At 37.5% G+C, this 27,863-nt stretch overlaps 1 protein-coding gene across 2 annotated transcripts; it reads left to right on the forward strand.

Annotated features, from left to right (window-relative positions):
* The first annotated feature begins 582 nt into the window (after window positions 1-582).
* Window positions 583-26,279, forward strand: mgat3a (beta-1,4-mannosyl-glycoprotein 4-beta-N-acetylglucosaminyltransferase a). 2 transcript variants are annotated; one of them, XM_067381537.1, is made up of 3 exons: window positions 583-901; window positions 21,181-21,406; window positions 21,763-26,279. In XM_067381537.1, the coding sequence occupies exons 1-3, from the start codon at window positions 876-878 to the stop codon at window positions 23,014-23,016; spliced, it is 1,506 nt and encodes a 501-aa protein (XP_067237638.1). In that variant the 5' UTR covers window positions 583-875; the 3' UTR covers window positions 23,017-26,279. The 2 variants fall into 2 exon arrangements, with proteins under 2 accessions (XP_067237638.1, XP_067237637.1); XM_067381536.1 differs by lacking the exon at window positions 583-901 and adding an exon at window positions 13,562-18,562.
* The last annotated feature ends 1,584 nt before the right edge of the window (window positions 26,280-27,863 follow it).

Raw genomic sequence — 27,863 nt, forward strand, 5'->3', positions numbered from 1 at the left:
AAATGTCCCCACAAGTATAGTAATACCAGTAAATTTTGACCAATTTTAAGTCCCCATGAGGAAACAAGCTTATAAATCATACAGAATTGAAATTTTTGAAAATGTAAAACATGGAAACCAGTGTGTGTGTTTATGCTATGTGTAAAATTGTGTTTTACTATCGAGAATTCTGTTATCTCTCCTTCCCTTCAGGTTAAGTGTATGGGTGTCATCTTCACAGCACTTTATCTTTTGAGACACATGCAAATAACATTAATCATATTATTTGCGAAATATTAAACGTTTTTTGCTGTTAGTAGCTACTGCTGTTCTTGTCACTTCTCGTATTGACTGTTGTAATGCTCTTCTCAGTGGTGTTTAACAGAAACTTCTGTACAAACTTCAAATGGTCCTCAGCATCCCGGATCATTACACGAACACTGTTGATTGAACTACAGAATAGCTATCGTGATCATCCTCTCCTGTGTTTATAGTGTAATTGAAAATCCTGTATGATGGGGCACACAGGTGCAAACTGTGGGGAAAATATCGTTTATGGACTGGGAGCTTTTCGGTCGGTCACATAATTCGGCACAACACCAGAATCCGCCCTAGACCAATTATTTTTCATGCTAATAAATCAGACTGAATCTTGTCAGAGAGAGAGAACGAATTGTCATAAACATATATAGAGAGTGGGTGTGGGTAATTTACCTGCAAGGAAGTCACGCGCACTGTAGTTGATTCACAGTCCTCTCGCTTCAGCAGGGCGCGCGCGAGCTAGTGCGTGTATTTCCTGGCGAGTGAAGTCAAAAGTAAAGAGCGCAAACACTGACAAAACGCTACATGTTTTGAGGGGGGAAAAAAACGAATTGACCGACACATGCAGGAGCAGCATGGGGAGATCACACATGTCTGTCAGGTAAGACACTTCACCGTCAACTCGAGCTGTGCTGGAGATTCGCTCCGGGGTTTTTTTACTGGTTGGTTTGAGTATGTATGTTGATCGTAAATTACTTAAGTGCACTTTGTGAGCTTTCTCTTTGTGAGATTAGGCCCTATTGATCAAATAGGGTTTTGCTTTCATGTTTCACCTAGTTCGCCCTGCCTCGACATGAATCCTAGCCTGTAGATAATGTCAGATATGAAAATTAAATGATGGCACATGCAAGAGCACAAAAAATAGTTAAATAAGTATTAGCTATAATATTCCACATAATTGAAGGAATTAAAAAAGTTATGTGGCTGATGTATCATAGATCACTATTCAGGTTTCACACTGTATATGTGTAATCCCTTGTCTTATGTTCTAAGTTAGATATTTACAACATTGATCGGACACAGGCTACTGCGCACAACATGTTTTAAAGTCTGCAAAAAGCAGAGGTTGCAATAGCCTCTTTTTCTCTTTTGTGCTAGTGAAACGGCTTCTTGTACAAAAAGCAGACGTAGGATGGGACTTGATTTTGTCTATCTGAAACTGATTGGATGGTTGGATCATTGTCATTTACTATTGCTGTGATGTCATGTGAGTGACAGTTTGTCCCGCCCTTGTGCCAGTAAACACGTCATCTGAGAAGAGATGTAGCTGCAAGAGGGAAGGGAAGTTATTTTGATTAAAAATTATGAGGGCAAAAAAGATTTATTAAATCATGTGCACGCTTTACTAAGTCGTTCCCTCATTTATTTATTTATTTTTTGTTGTTGTTGTTTGTTTGGGATTTTTTAATTTTTTAATTTAACTGTGCACAAAACTTAGTGATTCGTTCCCTCGAATTGCTAAATCGTGCGCACTCTTTAGTAAATCAAGGGAACGACCTAGTAAAGCGTGCGCACAATTTACTTTTTTTCCTGCGTGTCATGTCCGGGGTTCTGTAGTGCACCGATGAGACATTAACCCTTTGACGCTTACGATCACACTGGTGTGATTAGAAAATTCAGTACGTCACGTGATCAACTCAGCGCTTGTCATATGTCACAAATATGCAGTGTTTTCAACCACATAATGTTTATTTTCGGTTTCAGACATAAATTCTAATAAGTCAAGTCACCTTTATTTATATAGCGCTTTTTACAGTGCAGATTGTGTCAAAGCAGCTTTACAGTGAAAATTGGCAAATAATTTTGGCTGCATAGCAGCTCTTAAAGAAAATGGTGTCATTGTCCAGCTTAAGTATTGATTCAGTATTGATTCATTCCGTTGTAAAAATCAATAGTTACTAATTTAGTTAATTTATCTATACATCAGCCCAGCTCAGTTCAGTTCAGTTCACATGCAATGGTGTCAATGCAGGCAGATCAAAAACACTGTTGAATATCAAGTGTCCCCAACTAAGCAAGCCAAAGGCAAAAGTGGCAAGCAACCCATCAGGTGTCAAAATGAAGAAAAAAACCTTTGGAAAAACCAGGCTCAGTCGGGGGGCCAGTTTTTTCTCTGGCCAACAATGAGCAGAGCATGATTATGATTCAGGCAGCGTTACAGGTCATAAATCCGATTGGGATCGCAACAGTCAAAATATTTAATCCAGTTCCATCTGGTTGAAGATTGGATTCATCACACCGGTATGGAAACTATTTGTTGGGGATCTGTGCTACTGGCTGTCGTGTCGACCTTTACAGGGGATGATCTAGTTGACACAATCTCTGCTGATCTTTATTTAGCCTTACAATTCTTTAACAGATGTGAATATATAATGTGTTACGTGTATGCCAGGTTAAAGAGATTTTTAGTCTAGATTTAAACTGACAGAGTGTGTCTGCTTCCCGAACAATGCTAGGAAGATTGTTCCAGAGTTTAGGTGCCAAATAGGAGAAGGATCTACCGCCTGTGGATGATTTTGATATTCTAGGTTTTATCAACTTGCCAGAATTCTGAGATCGCAATAGACATGGAAGACTATAATGCATTAAGAGCTCGCTCAGGCACTGGGGAGCTAAACCATTTAGTGCTTTGTAAGTAATTAGCAAGATTTTAAAATGTATACGATGTTTAATAAGGAGCCAATGCAGTGGTGACAGAACCGGGCTAATATGGTCATACTTCCTGGTTCTAGAAGGACTCTAGCTGCTGCATTTTGGACCAGCTGGAGTTTGTTTATTAGGCGTGCAGGGCAACCACCCAGTAGAGCGCTACAGTAATCTAGCCTTGAGGTCATAAATGCATGAACTAACTGTTCCACATTTGTCACTTAGAGCATATGTCGTAGTTTAGACATGTTTTTAAGATGGAAGAATGTGGTTTTACAGATGCTACGAATGTGGCTTTCAAATGAAAGATTGGTATCAAAGAGCACACCCAGATTCCTAACTGATGGAGAAGACTTAACAGAGCAGCCATCAAGTGTTAGACTGTATAGGTTATTACGTGAAGAGGTTTTTGGTCTAATAATTAGAATCTCAGTTTTTTTCTGAATTTAGTGGTAGGAAATTACTAGTCATCATATTTTTTTATATCAGCTATGCATTCTGTTAATTTTGTGAGTTGGTAAGTTTCGTCAGGGCACAAAGAAATATAGAGCTGAGCATCTTCAGCGTAACAGTGAAAACTAACGCCATGCTTCCTAATGATATCTCCCAAGGGTAGCATGTACAGAGTGAAAAGCAATGGTCCTAGTACTGAGCCTTGTGGTACTCCACACCGAACATGTGATTGGTGTGACATCTCTTCGTTTACTACTAAAAACAGATAACGGTCAGATAAGTAAGATTTGAACCATGACAATGCAATTCCACTAATGCCAACATAATTTTGAGTCTATTTAAAAAAATGTTGTGGTCAATAGCATCAAATGCAGCCCTAAGATCTAGTAATACTAATAGAGAGACACAACCACAATCTGTTGATAAGAGCAAATCATTAGTAACTCTAATGAGAGCCATCTCAGTACTATGGTACGGTCTAAATCCTGACTGGAAATCCTCACAGATACCATTTCTTTCAAAACAATACATGTAGAGTTTGTAGAATTCATACTGATGTCTACAGAAGCAGCAATAATAATCTTTTCCATTATAATTAGACGACGTGTTTTATTAATATCAGATACACATTGTGTAAGTAACTGTAAAGTTTACTCTCTTCTTCTCCCAGTTCACCAACCACTTACTTTCATGCATTTCAATAGAAGCGGATGAATTCACAAGTTGTAAATCCAACAGATCTGATTCTCTGAACTGCAGTGCAAACTAACATGGCGGCACCCATCGCGCATATAGCTCAACTAACGTGATCATTATAAAGGTGTTTGAACAACAAAACACATCCATTTACACATATTTGACAATCGGAATATCACATATTTCATGTTATGGTTAACAAGTGTGTGAATATTTTGAATTAAAAGGAAAAATTAAATAAAAGTCATACAGTGCTATTGTGGCTGCAGTGTGTCACATGACAAGCAATGACGTGTCGCCATGGTAACAACAAAGCGTTGCATTCTAAATAACAGTTGCCTTGAAAAAGTCACGCTGGGGGGTCAACCAGAAAATTTGAAACATAAGAGTTGTAGCGGAATTTAACAGTTAAAGTACACATGAAATCAAAATTGACCTTATTTATTTTTTTAGCTCAAATTGCAAGTTTTGTGGTGAACAATTCATCCGTGCAAGTCAATCCACACAAAAAAATAGTTTGGCTTCGTAATATTTAATCAAAATCTGAAAATGATTCCCCTCTGCAACGGTGCCCTTTCTCTGATAACGTCAGTTTGACGGCATGGGTTGAAATGGCTTAAAGGTGCTACAGAGGATGTTTTGTTTTATACATTTTTGCAATATTACTTGAAACTGTCTTTACTAACTGATAAAAGACTATTTATTAGGTGCACAGAAAGGAATAATATTAATATACATCATCTGTGCACGAGGTAGGGCCTTAAAAACATCAGTCAATCGTTTACACGATCATCACGTAAACGATTGGCCCTCTGGCTTGTCAATCACTGCCGTGACGTTCCTTGTGAGAGACGAGCGCGGATGCGTGCTCCAGTAACTTTCCACACTCCACAGGTGCTGCATGCAACGTTTTTGTCAGGAAACAGGAGTAACAACTGCAGATTATGAGTTACCTGCGGTGAGTCCGACATAATGAATCCACTAACACGACACAGCGAATGCCGGTGGTAAACACTCGTGTTCCAATACTCGTGCACGAGTTTTGGGAGGCGTTCCCTCGAAATGAGCTGTGAAGGAGGGGGGTTGTTCTTACGCATGCGCTCATTTCAAAAACTCACTAATAGTCTTTGGTTTCTCAGTCGACGAAAAGATCCTCTGTAGCACCTTTAAACCACTCCCCTCCGACCGTTAGTCTGCTATTAGCGAGAGATGGAGAGGAGGAGCGCTCAAATAAAACTCTGCCCTCTATTCAATATTCGTTTCGCTTTGAAATATGTCACAACACTGGACAGAAGTCGTTTGCAACTTCCGGTTCACGCAGACTTTAAAGACCCAAAAGACCAGATATGATGAATAAAGACCTGGAGTCAGAGTTAAAAAAATAAAAATAAATTGAAGAAAACTTTACTGAAGAATAGTTTGCAGTTTCATCAGCAGGAGCCAGCTTCACATCTCACAAGGAGTTCGTAGGCGCTCTGCGTACATACACATTTCCACAACAATTATACTCTAACAGAGTCCACTAACTACGTCATTACTTCAGGTTGAATGATTCTGATTGGCTAAGAAAAATAGACATGGACAGATAGTCAGAAGCATATCTCCATTCGTCAGGATGCTGACAAGGGGACCCTGGATTTAGGTACTGGATGTCCTTTTGGGGTCATGATGGCACCTGTCTGTTGTCCAGCAGAGTGCCAGTTGTCCACCAGTACAAAGGAGCAGCACAGAACACAGATACACATGACTCACAGCTTCTTCAAGGTTGAAGTTGATCTGAGCTCTGCTCTGAGCAGGAAACTTTCCCAAAACATACTGATAACATGTTCTTTTCTCTCAGTGAGAGGTACAGACAATATTCAAAATTATTTTCCAGCATTTGAAAAGGAAAATAAATGCTTTAACATGCGTTGAAGAAGTCATTCAAATAATTTAACAGATAGATAAATGTTGATTAATAACTTAAAAGATGTATATTGAAGCAGCAATGGTTTCCAGAATCCACCCCCTTCAGTGTGAAAGGGTTAATAATGAATACTTCAATATTCCATAAAAAATAAGAATTGTCCATTTTTATGTCATGGTGACTTTAATAACTATACTTACTATATAGGCAAAAAAAAAAAAAAAAAAAGGAGAGACAGACTATCTGTAGCATTCTCTCTATTTTATAATGTATTCAAAGTATATAATCAATGTCTTTACAACGTTTTTAAACTTTCAGAGAAGTTCTCGTCAGGCCAGTTTTTATTTAAATTTTTATTTGTATTCTATAATATTATACAGTTTATCTTACTGTTAAAATGTTCTATATAAAAGAAATGGTAAAATGAATGGTAAAAAATGAAGTTACAGCATTTTGTCTCAGAGTTCAGCTAAAAAGCAAAGTTATCTAAGAAGAAAAAAGAAGATGCATCTAGAAGGTTTAATAGGTCCTCAATGCCAAGAATAACACCCAGTTAATCACAGAGCAACAAAAATGCCTCGGACTGAAATGCAGACAAACTGAGAAACAGAAACACGCATTAACCACAGTAAAACATAAATACATTAACCTAACCAATATCGAACAAGGAACTGAAGACTAAACAGCCAAGAATGTTGGAGGTATATGCACACACAAGGAATTGTTTTGGTGAGAGAAGAAGCTTCAAGTACACAGAGACAACAACAGTTCACAGATAGTAAAATAATAAAAAAAGAATAAAGATATAAGAATACACACATTTATACTACAAGGCTGTTGAATGCTCAAATCTGATTAGATTCCATCTGCAGAGCACTGAGCACCAGAACAACCAGGCACAAGAAAAGTTTCTTCCCCCTAATGTAAATGGGCCCTGAGTGTAAACAGACAGAGACTTTTGAAAACGATGGCGTGGCTGCTCACAATCGCTCTGCGTGTCCTTGACGACCCTGTAAACAATAACATGGAGACTGAACTGCAATCTTTCCTTGGTTTTTTGTTGTCATTTTTAGGAGCCTTTGTTCAGTTAAACTCTGCATTTCTTTTAAATATTGCAAGAGGCAACTGTTTACACTTGTACGCGCATGCCCAGTGTGCATGAACAATCATGTGACGATGGCGTGGTTGCCCACGTTCTCTTATATCTCTCACGTTCTGTTCTTATATTCGGAACAATACAGTACAACCTCTGCTGGGCCTTTTTTTTTTTTTACAATGGAGTCAATGTGATTGTCCCATTTCAAGTCCTGAGAGAAAAATGATTATATAACAAAAACAAAAATGGGACAAACTAACAAAAACAGTAAAACAACTGGAGAGCTCCAAACTGAGGCAGACAGAACACAAACTTGTGAATATGAAAGGCCTGAAGCATATAATATGCAACCGCATCTGTCTGTGCAAACTCAATTTGATAGAAACAGAGAGTTTGCACTATAAAGAGCACTGTGCAGTGGGGGTGGTGTGTTGTAAGGTTGGAGAATGTGCAAAAGTGAAACTGTGTGCAAATTTTATATTTTGTTGCAGCATACTTTGATGTCGACGCCTTTACACAATGTAACTCAGAAAGACTCAGAAAGCAGTTCATAATGCAAGTATACTTTACTTTCTCTTTCAGGTTGACCACTCTCATGCATAAATTATATTTTATGGTTATTTATCTTTTGCTCGAAGTTGGCCGGTACACACTACTGGACCTGTACCTGATTGACTAATCCTAACACCACCCCACACCTAATTCTAAATCTACCTAGGCCTATAATGGAGACTTGGAGTGGTAATAATCTGGCGGGGGTCAGAATTTGGCACAACACCGGCACTTGTTGGATTTCAACCGAGTGGGACCCCCATAAGCCGCTTTTCCACCGAAACACTGGAACAATTTGTCCTTGGAACGTTTTTCCCAGGAACGTTTTCCCCCAGACCTGTTGCTGTCTTCATTTTCATGATTTTCAGATTAGTCCGGTGATGTAGGACTGTGTACGACTTTCCAGTTCCCACTGGATTTTGTCCTCTGCATATAATATTAATGAAGCTTGAACCTCGTCTTCTGTCCTTCAGTCATATTTTTTAAACTTTGTTGGTTTAAATAGCAAACAACTCTTACTGCACGCACCGCAACAGACTTTTAAAAATGGTGGTTGAAATAAAATGCTGCATGAACTCAACCAATCAGCATGTTCAGTGCACAAGTCCCACCCCCAAAAGTTCATGTACTTTGAAAAAGTATTACCTCATGAGCAGGGACTTTCTGAGGGGGAAATTTTTACCCTGAACTTCATTTATACCCTGGTCCCTGCGGTCTAAACACACCGAGTACCACCCTAAAGTCCCTATGTCCTATAGGGGAAGTTCCTGCGGTGGAAAAGTGGCTATGGAGTATAGAGTTTCTACTTCATGCACTGTCTGATTATTATCATTTCTGTAAACAAAGTCAATTTTGCATATTCTGACAACAAAGCCTGTCTTGTTACACTTCACTGATGAACGAGCACTGGTTGGCACATGTGCGTCTAACAGACAGAGCGCAGTAATTGCTTTAATTTAATTTCTGCTTTAAAATAATAAGCAATCAGTTGTTTTTAGGTTTAGAATGTCTTGTATGTAATTAACCCTTTTTTTCGTAATTAACCCTATACTGTATACTGCAAATATAATTATAAGCAAATACTGTACATTATTTGCTTATAATGTACTGTATAGCCAACATAGATACCTTCACTAGATGCAGCTCTGTTGTGTTCACACATGGTACCTTGTAAACTAATAAGAAAATCTGTGTGCAATTCAATCGTATTGGAACAGGCTATTTCAGTTGACTATTTTGCTCTTTTTCAGTTTCAGTTTTTTCAGTTTCAAGTGAAACATGTTAAGCATGTACAAGGAGACATCCAGGTGTTCACATCACAATCTAAAACTTTTGGGCACAAACTAAAAATTGGTCAACTCCACTTAAATGAAAGTACTCAAATGCAAAACAACGAAAGCGGAATAATGCGGTTTCTAGAACATTCCGTTATTTTGAGTTCTTGTGGTCAGGAAACGCCTGCTTAAAGCGAATGGCTCTGAATATGATTGCAGTTTTTTGGGCTATTTGGTTTGTGCAATATTTCTCCCCAGTGGTGAAACTCCTTTGTTTGCATCTCTTTTTGTTGGCATGCCAGTAAAGTGAATATAATTCATACCCATAACAAATCGGAGGCTCAGATATGACCACCTGATGTGAGCTTATTAGAGTCATGTTTGTCAGTTTGTCATCTTTCACGTTTCTGTTATCTGTATCATTGGCTGTGCATGTACAGGAAAGGGTGTTTGTAGATTTCCCTTGTGTCATGACATTGCAAAAAGACGTTGTGACTAGAGCTAGGCCTATTTAAAATTAAGTACTTTGGAAACCATGTTTGAGTGGCAATAATCAGCCAAGGGGGATGTTTTATACAGACAGCAGGTGCCCTCTTTGTGCATGTTTATTTAAAGCAATAAAGGATTTAGTGCCTTTTATAAAGTCAGCGTCACTATTTTTGTCAGTAGCACGTTTACCCACCATGCAAAGCACCCAACGGGGATCCCCCTTTACTACTTTATCTCTGTGTCTGATTCAAAGTGGGCTGAATGGTAACAAGCCGTAACTGGCGAAAATAACCTTCAATATTACCCTTCCAGTCAAATATCAATTACAGGTTTAACTTGTGCTGACAAATGACCATGGTATAAACGGTATAACCTATGGCTAGCTGTGCATTAAATTATTTGAATGCACACTGCAGAGGCCTCCACATTGTGCGTTAAAATGTTAGTTCACCCCAAAATGCAATTTCTGTCATTAATTACTCCGTAATTACTGGATCATACTACAAGATTTTAGCCCGATTTTGCCACATAGGATGACGTAGGGTGTTGTGGGGATTCATAAACGACAATGGGCATCGGGACGCAAGATTCGATCGTTTCAGCTCATGTAGTGTGTCATAATGGACAACAACCGATGCCACATCTGCGATGCTTCACAACGTCACGATAGAAAGACTAACGTGTTTCATTTTTTTTAATCAGTCGTCCATAACGAGTTTCGTCACATGTGTGATACTGGCCAATAGAAGCACAGAAGCACCTTAATACATGCTTTCAAACATGCTGATACGAAAGGGAGACAGTAGTTCCTGATAGGTGGAATTTTACAATGGAGGAAATGTTTGTGGAGCTATGCTATGGCAACAATACTCCTGCATTTATGATGTTTGCCTGAAAAAAAGGCAAATAAAACATGTTACCTCAGTTCTCTTTGTAGGAAATCCAAATATCCGTGCAATCCAGATATGTGTCCACTTTTGGGCTTTTCTGATGACAAAATGGAGCAAACAGTGTTTATGTCTTACGTTGCTAGCCACTGTTTGTTTAGTCTCACTGCACTTTCTGTCAGTCGATAGTCTCGCCCTCTCGATGACAGCACTCACGTGGTTAAAGACAGTAAGCGATGAATGGTCGAGTAGCAACGTGTAGTCTGACATGTTTCTTGTCCACGACACGACAAGATTTTAGGAGTCAAAATTGTATAATCTGAGACAGTGACTGTCATGACCGACAAAAATATGTGTAGTCTGAACCCATAGGAGTGTAAGAGACTGACTGGGGAGAGACAAAATTGTTGAATAAAGGTATTCAAATACACAAAAGGTATTCTCGTCGCTTCATAACATTAAGTTTGAACCACTGTACTCACATAGACTATTTTAACAATGTCTTTACTACTTTTCTGGACCTTGCTTTCTATGGGGGATTATCTTGGATTTCATCAAAAATATCTTAATTTGTGTTCCGAAGATGAAGGTTTTATGGGTTTGGAATGACATGGAGGTGAGTTATTAGAGTTTTTTTTTTCCACATTGCTTACACCAAACTTTGCCTCTTTTTTTCAAAACTTTACACACAAATCCAAGAATTGCACACGCAAAATGCCTCACATCTCTTGCAAAATGAAGCACTGCATTCAAAATATCACAAACACATCTCAAAAGCAAACATTTGTCGTATGTTGCAAACACCTTTGCCATAATATTATATTTTTGGATATATCATATACACACAGTTATTCAAAACCTAAAGCTCCTCTTTCATGAGCTCCTATGTACATTTTTTTTCAAGACTGAAAGTAACTGGCAGAGAGATTCATGGTAAATATGAAAGCAGGATTGAAACCAAACTATTTTTTTTTTACTGTAAGAAGTTGTGGTTGTGAATACAGTATTACGCAGTACGAAAGAAAAGAAATACATCAATCATGTGTAGTTGGACAGAAACAATAGTTGTGTTTGAAAAAGGAAATCAAGACACTTCCTGTTAGATTTATGTGTGTTACATAAAAAATTGTGTGTTGTGTTTTGCAAAAAGTGTTTTATCAAATTGAAAACTGAGTTGAAGGCTGAGAATTAGTGTATGGTTTTGCAGATTTGGTGTGTGGATCTGGTGTTTGAGTGTCAATGTTTGGGATTTTGTGTGTAAGCAGTTAAAAAACTAATGACAGAAATTTCATTTTTGGGTGAACTAACCCTTTAAAATGGTTTAATGCACAGCTAGCTGTGGATAATCACTTACATATATTTCATATTACATATACTTCCTAACATCCTATCACAGAATACTATAGCATTGAAGAATAAGTTCACTTTAAAATGAAAATTACCCTATGATTTACTCACCCTCAAGCCATCCTTGGTGTATATGACTTTCTTCTTTCAGATGAATACAATCGGAGTTATATTAATAATCACCCTGCTTTTTAATGGCAGTGCATGGAAAGCCCCTGTTTGAAACTCAAGAAAGTGCATCCATCCATCCATCTTAAATGTACACCACACCGCTCCGAGGGGGTTAATAAATTCCTTCTGAAGTGAACTAATACTTTATGGCTGCAAGTATTGCATATCCAAACATAGTTTTGTTTGTATCGGGACTATTGACTGACAGAAAGTGCCGTGAGCGTAAACAAAGTGGTGATGATGCTTCGCCTAATAACCACCATCAATGTTTTCAATGAAGTGAACTATCTGTGTGTGTGTGTGTGTGTGTGTGTGTGTGTGGGTTTGACAGAGAAGCTGTCATCCTCTTTCTCTGTTGAGCACTACAGTTCGGCAAAGGTGGTTGCGGGTGTTCTCCGTGTGTGTGTGTGTGTGTGTGTGTTCCTAAACCAAGAGAAGAGAGCTTTTGTACAGGCTGAGAAAAAAGTTGACATTTGAGAATTAGAAAAGGGGGGAGCCAGAAAAAAGGAGTCATTGTGCCTCTGGCACGGGTGCCCTCTGAAGAAACACACACATATACACTTACTTACACATTGTGAGACAGGAAGTGAGAACAGAGGGTGATGGTAAACCTTATAATTTATTTTGTTCTATAAACAAGTACTGAAGATAACAGGGGTCTTGCAGGATGCCCTTTTTAAATGTCACTCAAAAATGAAATTTCAGTCATTCTGTCATTCCCTTTCATTTAGTTGCAAAACTGTATGATGTTGTTTTTTAAGTGTAACACAGAAGGAAAAATCTTATTTGCATCACAATTCAAATTACAAAATGGCAAGACGAAGCACCAAGATTTAAATCTTTGATGGCTACGCCATGGTTCTTGCATATTTTAATTTTTTTAGCTTGACTGATGTGTTCATACTCACTATAAATTTATACATAAGTGATATTTATTTTAAATTTTAGTATAAAATGAATTGTATTTTTATTTACTTACTCCTGGAAGATGAGCTTCTTAAATGCCCTGATCTTTAATGTGGAGTGTTGCTCAACTCGTCTCTACGGAATCCCCCACATCCGCTCAAGAGTGTTAAAACAGAAGGTTTTTCACCTTGGGAGAATGCATATCCTCATTGTCTTGTTGAAAAAAAAAATGCCTATCAATGCAGGGAATGAGGAAAGGTGTTAACCTTCTGTTTCAAGTTTGTGTTTTAAATTACACAGTGGTGTGTGAATTCATGACAGCATTGATAAAGCACTGCTCCCTCACACCTTCAGCACTCATACATCCCTATATAAGAGCTTTACTACCACTGAACTTTACTGTGGGAACCAGACACTTCTCACTGTACTCCTCCTCTAGCAACACCATAACATTTTGGATGCTGTTAGATCCAAAATGATTGATTTGGTCTCATGATTCCCACAATCTATATTTTGTAAATATGGGCTTTGGATATGGCTAACTGACTTTATTGTGCTTTGGCTACAGTAGGAATTTCCAGCAAGAACAACAACCATGCATGTCATTTCTGTAGGCTGCTCTGTGAGATAAACAGTCACTCTTTTCATAGCTTTTGCTGGCTCTGAGACACTCGCTTGGTTTTCTCCTGCTCTTTGTTTAGCAAAAAAATCCCTCATCACTAAATGAAAGCTTAAAATGAAGGCCTGTCCATTGTTTTTGAATTTCTGTGTTACTTTTGCTATATTTTCACCCTTAAAACAGTGATTTGGTAATCCTCTTGTACCACTGTCCTATTTTGTGCTAAGAAAGAAGTCTCCTGACAGTTCTCTCCCAAGTGGTTTTATTGTTGTCAGCATTAAATCTGAGAGATCCAGTAGGCTATATAACACCTTTAATTGTCAAGAAAATACTTACATACTTACCTTTTGATCAAACATTGCCTTAAACTTACACCAACATTTTTTAATTTCATTTTATTTTGTAACTTTTAGGAGGGTGTACTCATTTTTGCTACACAACATTTTATCACCTTGATAAGAAAATCTTATTTTCTGAAATAATTTTGACATGCTTCTTTGGCAATTGATTAAGAAGACTTTCTGGAACATTATATCTCTAAAGAACCCTAACATGTCTTCTAAGTAATTGAGTAATTGCTGACTTTCAGAAGTTTCAGAGGGGGTGTACTCATTTATGCTATGCTCTGTATATATAATTTCAGTCATTTGTAGCATGGTAATGGATACGACAGTGTTAATGTATTTGGTCTTGGCAGAATAGATCTGCTATGCTGCTGCTGAATTGCTGCTGCTGTCGATTATAGCTGTTGTTGTAGATTATTGCTGCTGCAGAGCAAGTACAGGAACTTGCTACTGCCAATACATATGCTGATACGCTGCTGCGAGTAAGATATAGTGCTGCTGCACAAATACTCAGTCATTTGTCATTTATATAATTAAAGGTGACTGCTGCACAAATAGCATATATCAATAACCCATAGCAGATCTATACAGGTGGAGCTGGGGAAGATGGAGGGTTTTAGAGGAACTGTGAAGCACGCTGCAAACTGCTATAGTGAATGTAACCAGCCATTTAAATGTGTGAGCAATAAGCTCATTGGCTGCAGAAGTGACATGGACCAATAAGCTTGTGACAAGTAATAAATGCTGTTATCATAATCAGCTTATGTTAAGGACCCATTAGCCTGCGCCATCTAGAGTTTCATGACTGAACTATGTATAACTTTTAACAAAACTTTTTTAAAGTATTGAAACTTTAAAAAAGAGACGTAGAAGTATTTCTCTAAAAATAGTAGTCTTCAAAAAAGATTTAATGCGCACTAAAAAATAAATATATAATTTATCTCCGTAAATTTCTTAAACAAATGATGGCATGCAGTGCAATACATTAAAGATTTCTTTAAAAGATCATTGAATTGTCAGCACTGGTCTGATAAGAATAAATGTTGGTCATGAAGTCTGTAGGTTCAAGTTGGGACAACCATAAGCTGCAGTTAATGTCATTGTATGGAAAAGAGCTGCATGAATATTGTATAAATATCTCCTTTTTTGTGTTCGGTGGAACAAGCAAGAACAAGCATGTAATCCGCCCCATTACTTCATCTGCTAAAAAGGATTTGTAATAATAGCTTTGGAATATTTGTTAAGCTCAAATATATGTACTTAGTCACACCTTAACCAGCACCATTGTGTAGCCTCACCTGTGGCTAATGGCCAAAAAAGATAAGGCCTTCAGTTTTAATATCAAGGCTAAGCAGACTCTGAAACCATAACAAGCTCAGGCAAGCACAAACTATGCCCGTACTTGCGGGTCTTCCTGTAAATGTAACTTTGATTTTTTGTAACTTTTGAAGTCCAGTACATTGATGCTCTCATAAAATATGTAAACCTCCCAGTAAAATCACTGTCTTATGGTTTCAAGATACAGAAAACAAGACCAGACTGGTTTTAATACTTGATAATGTGAGATATGCTGTCTTCTTTTCTTAAGCTGTGCTCTTGACAAAGAGAAATGACATGGTTTAACCCAGTGGTTCCCAAACTAGGGGATGTGCCAAGGTTAAGGGATAATGTACAGTCAGCAGATTGTTATACAAAATAAACCTCTTCAGTGAAGTTATCCTGCTTAAGTAAATAATTGAACACAAAATATTAACCATGGCGCTTTTTGGCAGACAAAAAGCACCATGGCAGACAAAAAGCACCATGGAGAAACTCAACAGCAGTGCAAAATATGAAAAGACAATGCAGAAAAGCTGAGCGCATGTGGCGAAAGACAAAACTTGAAATCCATTATAACATCTATAAAGATATTCTTCATGCTTTCAATGTGGAATTAGGCAAAGCTAGACAGACCTTCTTCTCAAATATTATAAACAGAAACTTAAACAACACCCGCACTCTTTTTGCTACAGTAGAGAGACTAACAAACCCCCCAAGTCAGATTCCCAGTGAAATGCTCTCAGACAGCAAATGCTGTGAGTTTGCTTCCTTCTTCTCTGAGAAAATTAATAATATCAGAAAGGCGATCAGCACATCCTTGAGCTGCACTGGGGTAAAACAGATCAGATCACAACCTCAGAAAGTAGCTATTATGTCTGATTTCGAAGCAATTGATGGTAAAATTTTGGAAGAAACAGTACAGCACCTTAAAACATCAACCTGCGCCCTTGACACACTTCCCACATCTTTTTTCAAAAGGGTGTTAAACTGTTTAGAAGCAGATCTCCTAGAAGTGGTAAATGCCTCACTTCTCTCTGGGACTTTTCCAAAATCCCTGAAAACTGCAGTTGTTAAGCCCCTCCTGAAAAAGAGCAATCTGGATAACACCATATTGAGCAACTACAGGCCAATCTCAAATCTTCCTTTCATAGGCAAGATCATTGAAAAAGTTGTTTTCAATCAGCTGAACAAGTTCTTAAGCTTGAATGGATACTTTGATAACTTTCAATCTGGTTTCCGACCGCATCACAGCACAGAGACAGCACTCATAAAGATAATAAATGATATTCGCCTTAACACAGATACAGGTAAATTAACAGTGCTGGTTCTACTTGACCTCAGTGCTGCGTTTGACACTGTCGATCACAACATTCTTCTTGACAGGCTGGAAAACTGGGTTGGGCTTTCTGGGATGGTCCTAAAATGGCTCAGGTCATACTTAGAAGGGAGAGGTTATTATGTGAGTATCGGTGACCATAAGTCTGAGTGGACATCCATGATATGCGGAGTCCCTCAAGGTTCAATACTCGCACCCCTCCTGTTCAACCTATATATGCTGCCACTGAGCCAAATAATGAGAAAGAACCAAATTGCATATCACAGCTATGCAGATGACACCCAGATTTACCTAGCCCTATCACCTAACGACTACAGCCCCATTGACTCCCTGTGCCAGTGCATTGATGAAATTAAAAATTGGATGTGTCTAAACTTCCTTCAGTTAAACAAAGACAAAACTGAAGTCATTGCGTTTGGAAACAAAGATGAAGTTTTCAAAGTGAATATGTACCTTCACTCTAAGGGTCAAACAACCAAAAATCAAGTCAGGAATCTTGGTGTGATCTTGGAGTCAGACCTGAGTTTCAGTAGCCATGTAAAGACAATAACTAAATCAGCGTATTATCATCTCAAAAATATTGCAAGAATTAGATGCTTTGTCTCCAGTCAAGACTTAGAGAAACTTGTTCATGCTTTCATCACCAGCCGGGTGGATTATTGTAATGGGCTCCTCACTGGTCTTCCCAAAAAGACCATAAGACAGCTGCAGCTCGTACAGAACGCTGCTGCTAGGATTCTGAGCAGAACCCGAAAACATGAACACATCACACCAGTCCTCAGGTCCTTGCACTGGCTTCCAGTTGCATTTAGAATTGATTTTAAAGTACTGTTACTTGTTTATAAATCACTCAATGGCCTAGGACCTCAATACATTGCATATATGCTCATAGAATATAAACCTAACAGATCACTCAGATCATCAGGATCAAGTCATTTAGAAATACCCAGGGTTCACTCAAAGCAAGGAGAGTCTGCTTTTAGCTGTTATGCCAGCCGCAGCTGGAACCAGCTTCCAGAAGAGATCAGGTGTGCTCCAACAGTAGCCACATTCAAATCCAGACTCAAAACACATCTTTTTATCTATGCATTTGCTGATTGAGCACTGTGCTATGTCCGAACTGTTTGCACTTTATTGTATACGTATTATCTTTTTATTCTTTTAATTCCTTTTCCTGTTTTTATTTCATTTTTAATGTATTTTATATCTTTTATGTATCATCTTGTTATTCTGACTTTTAATGCATTATTGCTGTCTGGTTGAAAGAGCTGGGAGAATTAGGAAGAAATTGATTAGGTTAAAATTTGGTAAATTTGACAAACCATGGGGAAATTTAAGCTGTAGTGCATGGTTAAGATATCTCTGGATTACAGTCAGGACACTTTCCAAAGGGGGAAATTTCCAAAGGGGAAATTTGAACTGCGTTCCATAGGTAAGATGTCTCCGGAAGGGGGATTAGGGCTGTGTGGCGCAGTTTGAGGTGTCTTGGCAAAAGGGGAGATTGAAACTATGTTTATCAGTTTGAAGTGCCCTAACAGGTAGCAGTCCTGTTGGATGAGGAAGATCCATTCTGATCTGCTCTGATGAATAGATCCATTTAGATCCAACTCTGATGGACGACAACAACAACAACAAACTCCCTGAGACTTCCTAGCTCTTCCATCCAGATAGCAAAATTCTCTGTTTTTACTGTTATTTCTATTCCTTATGTTCTATTTTTACTATTCTTTTTTATGTAAAGCACTTTGAATTACCATTGTGTATGAAATGTGCTATACAAATAAAATTGCCTTAACTTGACATTACATCAGGATGACTCACAGTAACCGGTTAAATGGTCTATTATTACAGACATCCCACCTCTTCCGGAAGTTCTGGGAGTTTCCCACATATAAGCTGTGTCTCAATTCAGAGGCTGTATCCTTTGAAGGCTGCGAAATTCAGATTGAGCATTGTTAAATGAGATGGTCTAGCCTACGTAGGATTGTGTAATTGATCAATGTAAATTTAATGACAACATCAAAACGAAAGTAAAGCGGCAGCCATTCACAGATATAACCATAAAAATACAACATAATCTGTCATCACTCCTCCTTTTATCTTTCCGGAGCTCCTCTGTGGAACTCGAAACCAGTGTTGTGCTTAGGTAATGCTCAGTAACACTTGCTCCACTGGCCTCGCTCTGTTCCCACGGCTCTCGCCCCCGCCCTGCTTGCCACAGTAAGACATGTCAACATTTAAACCACTTTAAAGATTTTGTTTGTTTGGTTTTTTTTTTTTTTTACATTTGTACTATTAGATATTTGAGTAAGTTGAAACCTAATACTTGCGTTTAAAAGTGTAATCTAGCAATTTCTGCAAAAAATCCTGCCGTCACCGGCACGCAATAAATTCTGGGGTAAGCTAGACTGCGAAAGGATCCATCTGTTGCGTTCTTCATTGCCCAGGAAACAAAGGGTGAATTCTGAGTGCTTCTCAATAGTCAAATTGATGCTTTCCATTTCCTCGCTCCTCCGTCCTCCATCCTGTGACCCAAAACCGATTAAAGTTAGCCATCTTGAAGGAAATCTCAATTCTCTAACTGCACCACAAGGAGGAGAGGAATGAGGAGTCATGAGCGAGGATGAACAGGTGTATCCTATGCGGAAATCTTTCTTGTTGAAAAACGTGACACACGTATAAATTCTCCTTCACATCTGTCATAATAATTAATTCTTTACCAGTTTAAATAAACCATACATCTCACATATTTCAACAGGGCATCTTGCTTTATTATTTATAATTATTAATTTCTTAAATAACTTAAATAGGGGAGTGGAGCTGAGACATGAGTTAAGGAAACAAGTAATAATAGAGTAATAATATGTAGAGTTATGTGAAAAAGTTAGGACACCATTTTGAATTCCATGTTTTTCTGTATCAGGGCATAAAAAAAAAAATCATCTAAAAATAATTTTAAATCATCTGGTACTTGGCAGGTCTTAACATTTGGAAAATACTTGTCCCATCTTTTTCTAATTGTACTGCCATGAACTTTCATTTAACATGTTAACAGAGGCCTGTAGAGTCTGAGGTGTAGTTCTTGGGTTGTTCAGTCTGCAAATTCTCTGAGCATTACACGGTCTGATCTTGGGGTGAATTTGCTGGGACGTCTTCTCCTGGGAAGATTGGTGTCTGTTTTGAATGTTTTCAAACATTTTACACATTGTCACACATTGAACTTTGTACCATATAAAACCATGTTTGAACTGATGTTTGATCAATTACTGTTTGTCCTGTTCGATATTGACACTGGGAGCTGAAAAAAAAAAAAAACTGGCGATAAGAGAAAAACTGAGCCCATAAGTCAAGTGAATTATTCACTCAGCCTCTCTCAGCCAAAAAAGTCTTGTGTCAGAGGATCTGTGTTCATGTTAGTGTTCAATGTGTGGTTTTTCCTTTTAACAGTAAAACCACTTACTTGACGCTTGTCTCCACCCAAGTCCATTTGTTTTGAGGTTTTTGTTTGGGGTGGGAACATTTGAAATCTTAACAATTTCCTCCAAATCTGCTTATATACCACAACGTTCTTGTACGATAAGTGAAAATCATGTTAATAGATACCTTTAACTTTTCATATATGCAAATATTGCACTAAGAACACTTTGGATTGACCCAATGCTCACCCTGTGTTCATTGTGTGCATTAATATGCCAGACCTTTACCTCAGATCTTTGGAGAGATATGATTACTGTCAATATAATAAACAAGCATAAACAAGGTTTTAGTAGAAAATATCACATAGACCATTGGGTTTTAAAAGAATCAAGGAAGAGACGAATGAAGATAAATAGTTAACCCTCTGGCCAAATTTTGACCGAAATATATAATATTTTGAAATGTTAAAAATTGTAGCTTCAAGGACATGATTTGGACATGTTAGAGGCTAATAAAAAATAGTCACAGTTACCTTCTTTGTGGTCAAAAATGACTGACATAGAAAATTAATGGTGCTAAATAATTTCTTATTTCTTGGGCTTCACTTTTTGACTTTCTTTGTGTCTTGGGATTTTTCCATTGTGCACATCATGTACCTACCTAGACAAAACAAGTAGTAGTCCTTGGACACACTGACACTCACACGCATCCAGAAGTTGATGACACACACACATATTTACGCACATACATTTCTTATTTGTTATTATATTTCTTGAAATGCCATACATGGTAAGGTTTGATTCTTAAGTCATATGATTGGATGCTCAAGCTGTCGTGGAGATTGTTGTTTGACCTCTGTCTATAAATATGACTCTTCTTCCTGAATAAATCTGAGAATGCTTTGTACCACACTTGATCTGTGTCTGCTTGGTCATTCTCCCGAGATCTCGCGCTGCTGCTGCCGCACATCACGGGTTGAGGCGCTGGTTTCAAAACTGATGACTGAAATTACAAATATTCTACCTATGATTGAGATTTTGATCTAACAAATGGGAAATACGAAAAATTATGAAAACCCAGAGAATCTTTTGTTGGTACAAACTACAAATCAGACACTGTGCAGAAATGAAGGGGTGACACTCCTTAACGCCAAGAGTGCAAAATAGACACATTTGAAGGTGATTCGTTTAGGCAAGTGTGACTCCTAAACAAAGAGGGCCAGAGGGTTGAAGAACTAGAATTTAATGCCACACACACATATAATTATCTATTTAATTACCTGTTACTTTGAACCGAGACAGTGTGTGACAGGCTTAAGCTTGGAATTTTTGCATGAAGACGAACTACATTTTTGAAATTGTTTGTTAGAGACTGAGTTTGTTTCTGTCAAATTAACAAATTTTTTTTTTTCTGTGTTATAGGATAAGAGTACGGAGGCATAAGGTCTTCCTGTTGTGCTTACTGGGGATTTGTGTCATTTCCTTCCTTCATTGCTACAAAGCCCTGCACAATATTTCCCTTCTGCAGGAGCTCTCATCTTCCTCCACCCATCTAAAGACTCTGAAGATGTTCAGTGGGATCTTCTGGAGTTTTACGGCTTCTGACTTTCATTCCCAACAAGATTTGTTCAAACAAAGCTACCTGAAGGTAGAGGCGATGAGGGTGAAAGAAATTCTAATCTGAGGTCTTCTACCTGACCTGACAAACTATTGGGTTTTAAGGCGGGTTCAGTTATTTATTTAAATAACAAGGCTTAAGCATGCATGTTAGAGCTGATTTAACTGAAAGCAACTTGCACTGACATATCTTAAACATTGCCTGAGACAAAATAATGGCACTGACATTTTGTTTCAAAGGCTTGTTTATAAATGACTTAACTGTCCTAATTAAAGGCCTGGCTTAATTTAAGCCCTGTCTGTGAAACCTCACCTGAATGTCATAGCTTTTAAGAATGTCGCTTGACCAAAACTGTATTTATAATAATTTTCTTTTCCTCCAAACAGGCTCGAACTTACTCAAATGTGATTCTGCCAGATCCTCCAGACGGGAAACTTCATGAACGTACCTTTGTACTCCATGATGATTCCACACCCTTTTTCATCCACACTAAATCCGGAGCCTTGTGCTTCCGTGAGGGGACGGATATGGCCGCCTCTACATCTCACCGCAGGTTACTGCAACATCACAAGAAGAAAAACGGCTCCAAAGACGACCCAATCAACGCAGGCGAGAAAGTGATTCAGTGTCCCTGTCGGCAGGGTTGGCACGGCCCTCACTGTGGCATACCTACGGTTGTGTATCATTCCAATCTCCCGTCCAAGTTAAAAGTAACACCCAGAAAAGTTCCACGTCGAGTCATCAATGCCATCAACATCAACCACGAGTTTGACCTACTACACGCTCGATTTCATGAACTTGCAGATGCCGTGGACGTGTTTTTGGTTTGCGAATCCAACTTTACAGCGTACGGTCAATCGAGACCCCTTTATTTCCGTCACATGATCCTAAATGGAACGTTTGACTACATTAAGCACAAGATTTTGTACATCTTCCTGGACCACTTTCCAGATGGCGGCCATGCGGACGGCTGGATCGCGGATGATTACCTGCGGACATATTTGACTAAAAATGGAATGTCGAGGGTCCAAGGCCTCAAAGCGGACGATGTTTTTCTCATCGACGATGCGGATGAAATTCCTTCTCGAGATGGAATCCTTTTCCTCAAACTCTACGACGGCTGGACGGAACCGGTCGGGATACACATGCGCAAATCACTATATGGATTTTTTTGGAGGCAGTTTGGAACGTTAAACATCTTATCTGCTTGCACAGTAGATATGCTCTTTAAGGTTTACAAGGGAGATGGGATTCTTCTTCGGCGCCGTACCTATTATTCCTTGTCGGGATTCCGGGAATACGAGAACTCCTCGGGACGCATTCTAATACCGTGGGCCATCGGAAGCCCCGTACACTATGCTGGATGGCACTGCTCTTGGTGTTTCAAACCAGAAGGGATTTATTACAAGCTCATATCAGCCCAGAATGGAGACTTCCCACGTTGGGGCGATTACGGGGAAAAACGGGATATAAGATATATAAAAGGGTTAATACGGACAGGGGGTTGGTTTGATGGGTCTGTGCCAAACTACCCACCCACAGACCCCAAAGAGCATATGTACGCTCCCAAATACATCCTGGATAACTATAAAAAATATCAATATTTGCTGGAGAACCCATATGCCAAAGAGAAACATTAAGAGGAGCTGGTCTGTTTCAAATGAGTATATACTATATACTAAGTTAACCTGATGGTTTCTGTATCCATAATGGAGATCTACAGAGAGTGTTACAGTCATATTGGGACTGCTGCATAAATTGTTTTAGTTGCATTGATTCTCAAGAAAAGTCATCAATATTTGCTCCCTTTATTACAGTAAAAATATCATCCTTTAAATTTAGCATAAAGTCAAAACGGACAATTCTTATTTTTTATGGAATATTGCTGTATTTATCCTTTCAAGTCATTTTTTTTTTTTTTTAAATTCATGTGCTCTTACTCTTACACAAAATAACTTCCCCTCCCTCTTGCAGCAACATCTCTTCTCTGTTTACTGGCGTGAGGGCGGGGCAACCTGTCACTCACATGAGATTGACCAATAGCAAACCACAACCATCCAGTCAATTCCCCATGGACAAAATCAAGCCCCGCCCTACATTTTTTCTTATTCGAGAAGCCATTTCAGTCGGATATACGTCACATAAGGAAGAAAAGACTGTTACAACTTCCATTTCATGCCGACTTTAAGCAAGATAAATAATATAAAAACAATAATAATATAAAAAATAAATAATATGTTAAGACTTGTTATCAGAGAATATCGTAAAATTTATTTTTTCTTTTTTTCTTACCTTGTTGACAAATGTCTAATTTTATAGTTTGATAGATTTATGCTTAAAACGTATTTAAAAACTTACTTCAAGATATATTGATGGGGGAAAGCATTATCTTACAAAGTTTTGCGAAGTAAAATGGTCTTGTTTATGCAAGATGATAAAAAAACAACTCTTAATGAGTATTGTTTATATTAAAATGATTTTCACACTTTAAACGACAATCATATTGCAGCCGTAACGCCACTTTCATGCCCACTGAAGTATAATGGTCCATCAGAGTCTGTTAGATCTTGCTGATGGCTTGAGTTTCAAGGCTTTCACAGGGTCTGTCATGCTCTATTTGCTTGGATATACAGATATGTTAAGCATTTTGAATGTGCTTTGAAACCGGAACTTCTGTCAGGAACTGAATTTGCTTTGTCAGCGGGTTTAGCAGCAAATGGAAAGATATTATGTGATAACAAACATTAGTAGCCAAAGACAAATATGGGAAGTTTTAGAAAGCAAGGCATTGATAAGATTGTTCCAACCTTAAGGTCAAGTGAATTCAATTGTTCATGCATGTGAATTCAATTATTGGTTCATGCATTCCCTAGGAGTTGAATCCATGCTCTCCTGTTTGAGCTGCAGGAATTCTTTTAATTCCTAGTCAGTTAAAATGATATTGCATAAGACAAATCAATTAAAGTGCACTGCTTAATTTAAATGAAGCTTCTTCTTTTTCAAGTGTTACATTTAATACTGGCCTCATCTATTTAATCTGTGCCTTATTATTCTGAGTAGCCTATATGTGCCATTTTAACTGCTGTTAACATCCTTCTGTGAATTAATAGAAACAAAATATACAAACTAACTGGCCAAATATTGTCTGAAAAGTCATAATAGACCCTTTTTGCCTTTTTGGGGTTCTCAGAAGCGGAAGTAGTCACAGTTGGGATGTGGCTGTTTGTAAATTTAATGTGTCTGCCTGGCTTCTGGTGTCAGTTATTTTTAGCTGTACAAAACAGCAAAATGGGTGCTTGGCTTTGCAAACTGGTATTATTTACCATATTATTTTAATGTATAATCTTCATTATAACCAAGCGCAAATAATTTTACAGTTTATTGCACTTTGATATTGGCCTTTTCTCCTTATTTCCCTATCCTACTTATTGCCGACGAGCCTACTGCGTTTTGAATTATGGGTGAAATTTCATTCAAAAGGACAACTTAATACTGCACATTTGTGGTCTGTTCTCCCGATTTAATTTATGATATTTGTTATTAATATTCGTTGGAATACACGAATAATCTCTCGTTTTCTCCTCAAATCCTCACGTCTCTTTCCTGGTTCGTTTTCACAGGTAAATACAATTTATTATTATTAAATGACGGAAATAACTTTGAAATAGTATCACACATTTTTTTTTTTTTTTTTTTTGATTGCAGCTAATAAATCAGAAGTCTCGCACATTCACAGAAAACACCTTACTTCCGCTGTGAATGTATATTATTTTTTTACAAAATGAAAATATGAATTTTCTAGATTTGCAATGTTGATAACTGTGAAAATGATTAATATTAACCACTTGTTTATTGAATTTTTGTATTCAAAATATAGGCCTAACCCTACTGTTGCACTAAATCTGCCTGGCTGTGGTATTGGTAGCATCAGCACTCTTGCTCATGTGATCCTGCTTCGTTTTTGCATTTATCTCAGGTAGAAATATTGCCATGTTGATGAGGTTTAGAATTAATACTGAATTGTCAGTGGCTCTAGTCACTCTGGTGGTGGTTTCGGGACCAGAGGGCAACGGTACGTCTGTTTCCCCTAGACCTCACAGGGGCAGAGAGCCGAAATCTAATCCAAACTGCTTTTTCTTTTTCCTACACGGCAGAGATACAAACTCGTTGAACCTGCTCAAATGCTGGTTATGGGACTTTTGCCAGTATATACAAAGAGCGTAGTTTATCATATCTGAATACATTGTTAAATCTTTTAACAACACCAGCCTGCTTAAGAGGAACAATAGCCAAACATGCATATCTGTGTGTGGAAACAGAAGTTACGCTTCAAAAACCCACTGTCTCAGGATCACATGCTTGTTAAACATCTCTTATGTGATGATATAATTCACATTTGTGGATGAACTGTTCCTGTTACACTATATAATATCATCTGATTTGTAGTTGAGTGACAGTGACCCTTCAGAGAAATCAAGTAATTGTTGTTTACATGAGAAATGTTATCGCAGGGCCAACATTTTGAATGTCTGTACTTCCTGTAGAGAAATTAGAAGCCATAATCTGTACGATCAGTAGGTCAAATGATTGTTTGTCCCGTCCACAAGTAAAGCAATTTCATGACTCAAATGATAACACTGGATTTTGATCTACTGCATATCATTTAATGGTTGCTGTGCAATTACTGATATTTCAGATCATATTTAATGAAATGAGAATGTATTTTTCATGTCCTTCAAGAATTTTGGAAACATTGTGGATAATTTTACTCAAGAATATTGATTGCTCTTACATGAAAAATGTAAATGTATGGTCTCTTTTACAAATGATTCAGGTGGGAAGTGACTTGTTTGTATGAAATATGTATTTGAGGAAAAAATAAAAGACTTTTTCTTCTTTGTAAGTCATGTTTTTTTTCTTTAAGTGACCAATATGATTTAGTTTTCATACACTACAAAATGCTGGGGTTAGTTCAAAAATGAAAATAATGTAATTAATTACTCACCCTCATGTCGTTCCACACCTGTAAGACCTTTGTTTATCTTCAGAACACAAATGAAGATATTGTTGATGAAATCCGGCCTCCATTAAGAGAAAAGCCAACTCTCGATGTCCATTAATGTACTAAAAACATATTTAAATCAGTTCATGTGACTACAGTGGTTCAATATTAATATTATAAAGCGACGAGAATCATTTTTGTGCGCCAAAAAAAAAAAATCTTTTCAAAAATATCTATATGGGCCGATTTCAAAACACTGCTTCATGAAGCTTCTGAGCTTTATGAATCTTTTGTGTCGAATCACTGATTCGGATCTCCTATCAAATGGCTAAACTGCTGAAATCACGTGACTTTGGCACTCCGATTCACTGATTCGATTCGTAAAGCTCCGAAGCACTGTTTTGAGAGCGGCCCATCAATAGATATTGTTGAAAAGTCTTTATTTTGTTTTTTTGGCACACAAAAAGTATTCTCGTCGCTTTATAATATTGAACCACTGTACTGACATGAACTGATTTAAATATGTTTTAGTACCTTTAGGGACCTTGTGACAGTATCAAAATTTAATGTTGCGATAATTGCCGAAGCTTGTATCACGGTATAAGGTATTATCACGATATTGAAAAAAAAGTGTTGTCATACTATAACAGGTTAAAGAATTTCTTTTCTTATAACAAAAAGAACTCTGAACATTTAAATACAATACACAAAAAAATTCTAAATTAAAATATTTCAAACAGATTAATGTATAAAAGAATTATAAAGAACAACAGGTAACATTTTACGATAAGGTCTCATTATTTAACATTAGTTAATGCATTAACTTCTTTTTTAAGAATGAGCAATATCTATACATTTGTTACAGACAATATTATTTTTGTTAATGTTAGTTAAAAAATACAACTGATCATTGTCAGTTTTAGCTCAGGTCCATTAAAATATAGTAACAACTTTTGATTTTAGTAATATCATTAAACTTTATCTAAGAAATTGACATTAATAATTGCTTTATAAGTATTTTTCATTGTCAGTTTTGTAATAATGAATTAACATGTTAACTAATGAAGCCTTACGTTACTAAGTGTTACTGAACAACAACAAACAATCAGAACATTTCTAATCATTATAGGGCATGTTGTAGTCCAGATTAAAATATAAAAATGTTTAAGTTTGAAAGTAAATAGTCTATTAAGTCTTTAAGCATTAAGTATTTACTTAATTTATTTACTTATACTGTTCAGTGGCACCAGTAGTGCCATGATCTTTTGAGACAGCACACAGCGGTGTTGTGCATTTTATACGGTTGATGGGTAAAGTATTCTTAAAATGTATCATAAAAATGTTAATAATTCATTGTAATAAATATTCATGCTACTTTGAAGTTCCCACGATAACAATATTGTGGATATTCATTATCGTGATATATCGTATTACCGAATATCGGCACAAGTCTACTTCAGAGTTTGCATGGCTTTGCTCTCACTG

Source organism: Chanodichthys erythropterus, chromosome 3 (assembly GCF_024489055.1).
Source record: "Chanodichthys erythropterus isolate Z2021 chromosome 3, ASM2448905v1, whole genome shotgun sequence".
In the NCBI taxonomy this organism is placed as follows: domain Eukaryota; kingdom Metazoa; phylum Chordata; class Actinopteri; order Cypriniformes; family Xenocyprididae; genus Chanodichthys; species Chanodichthys erythropterus.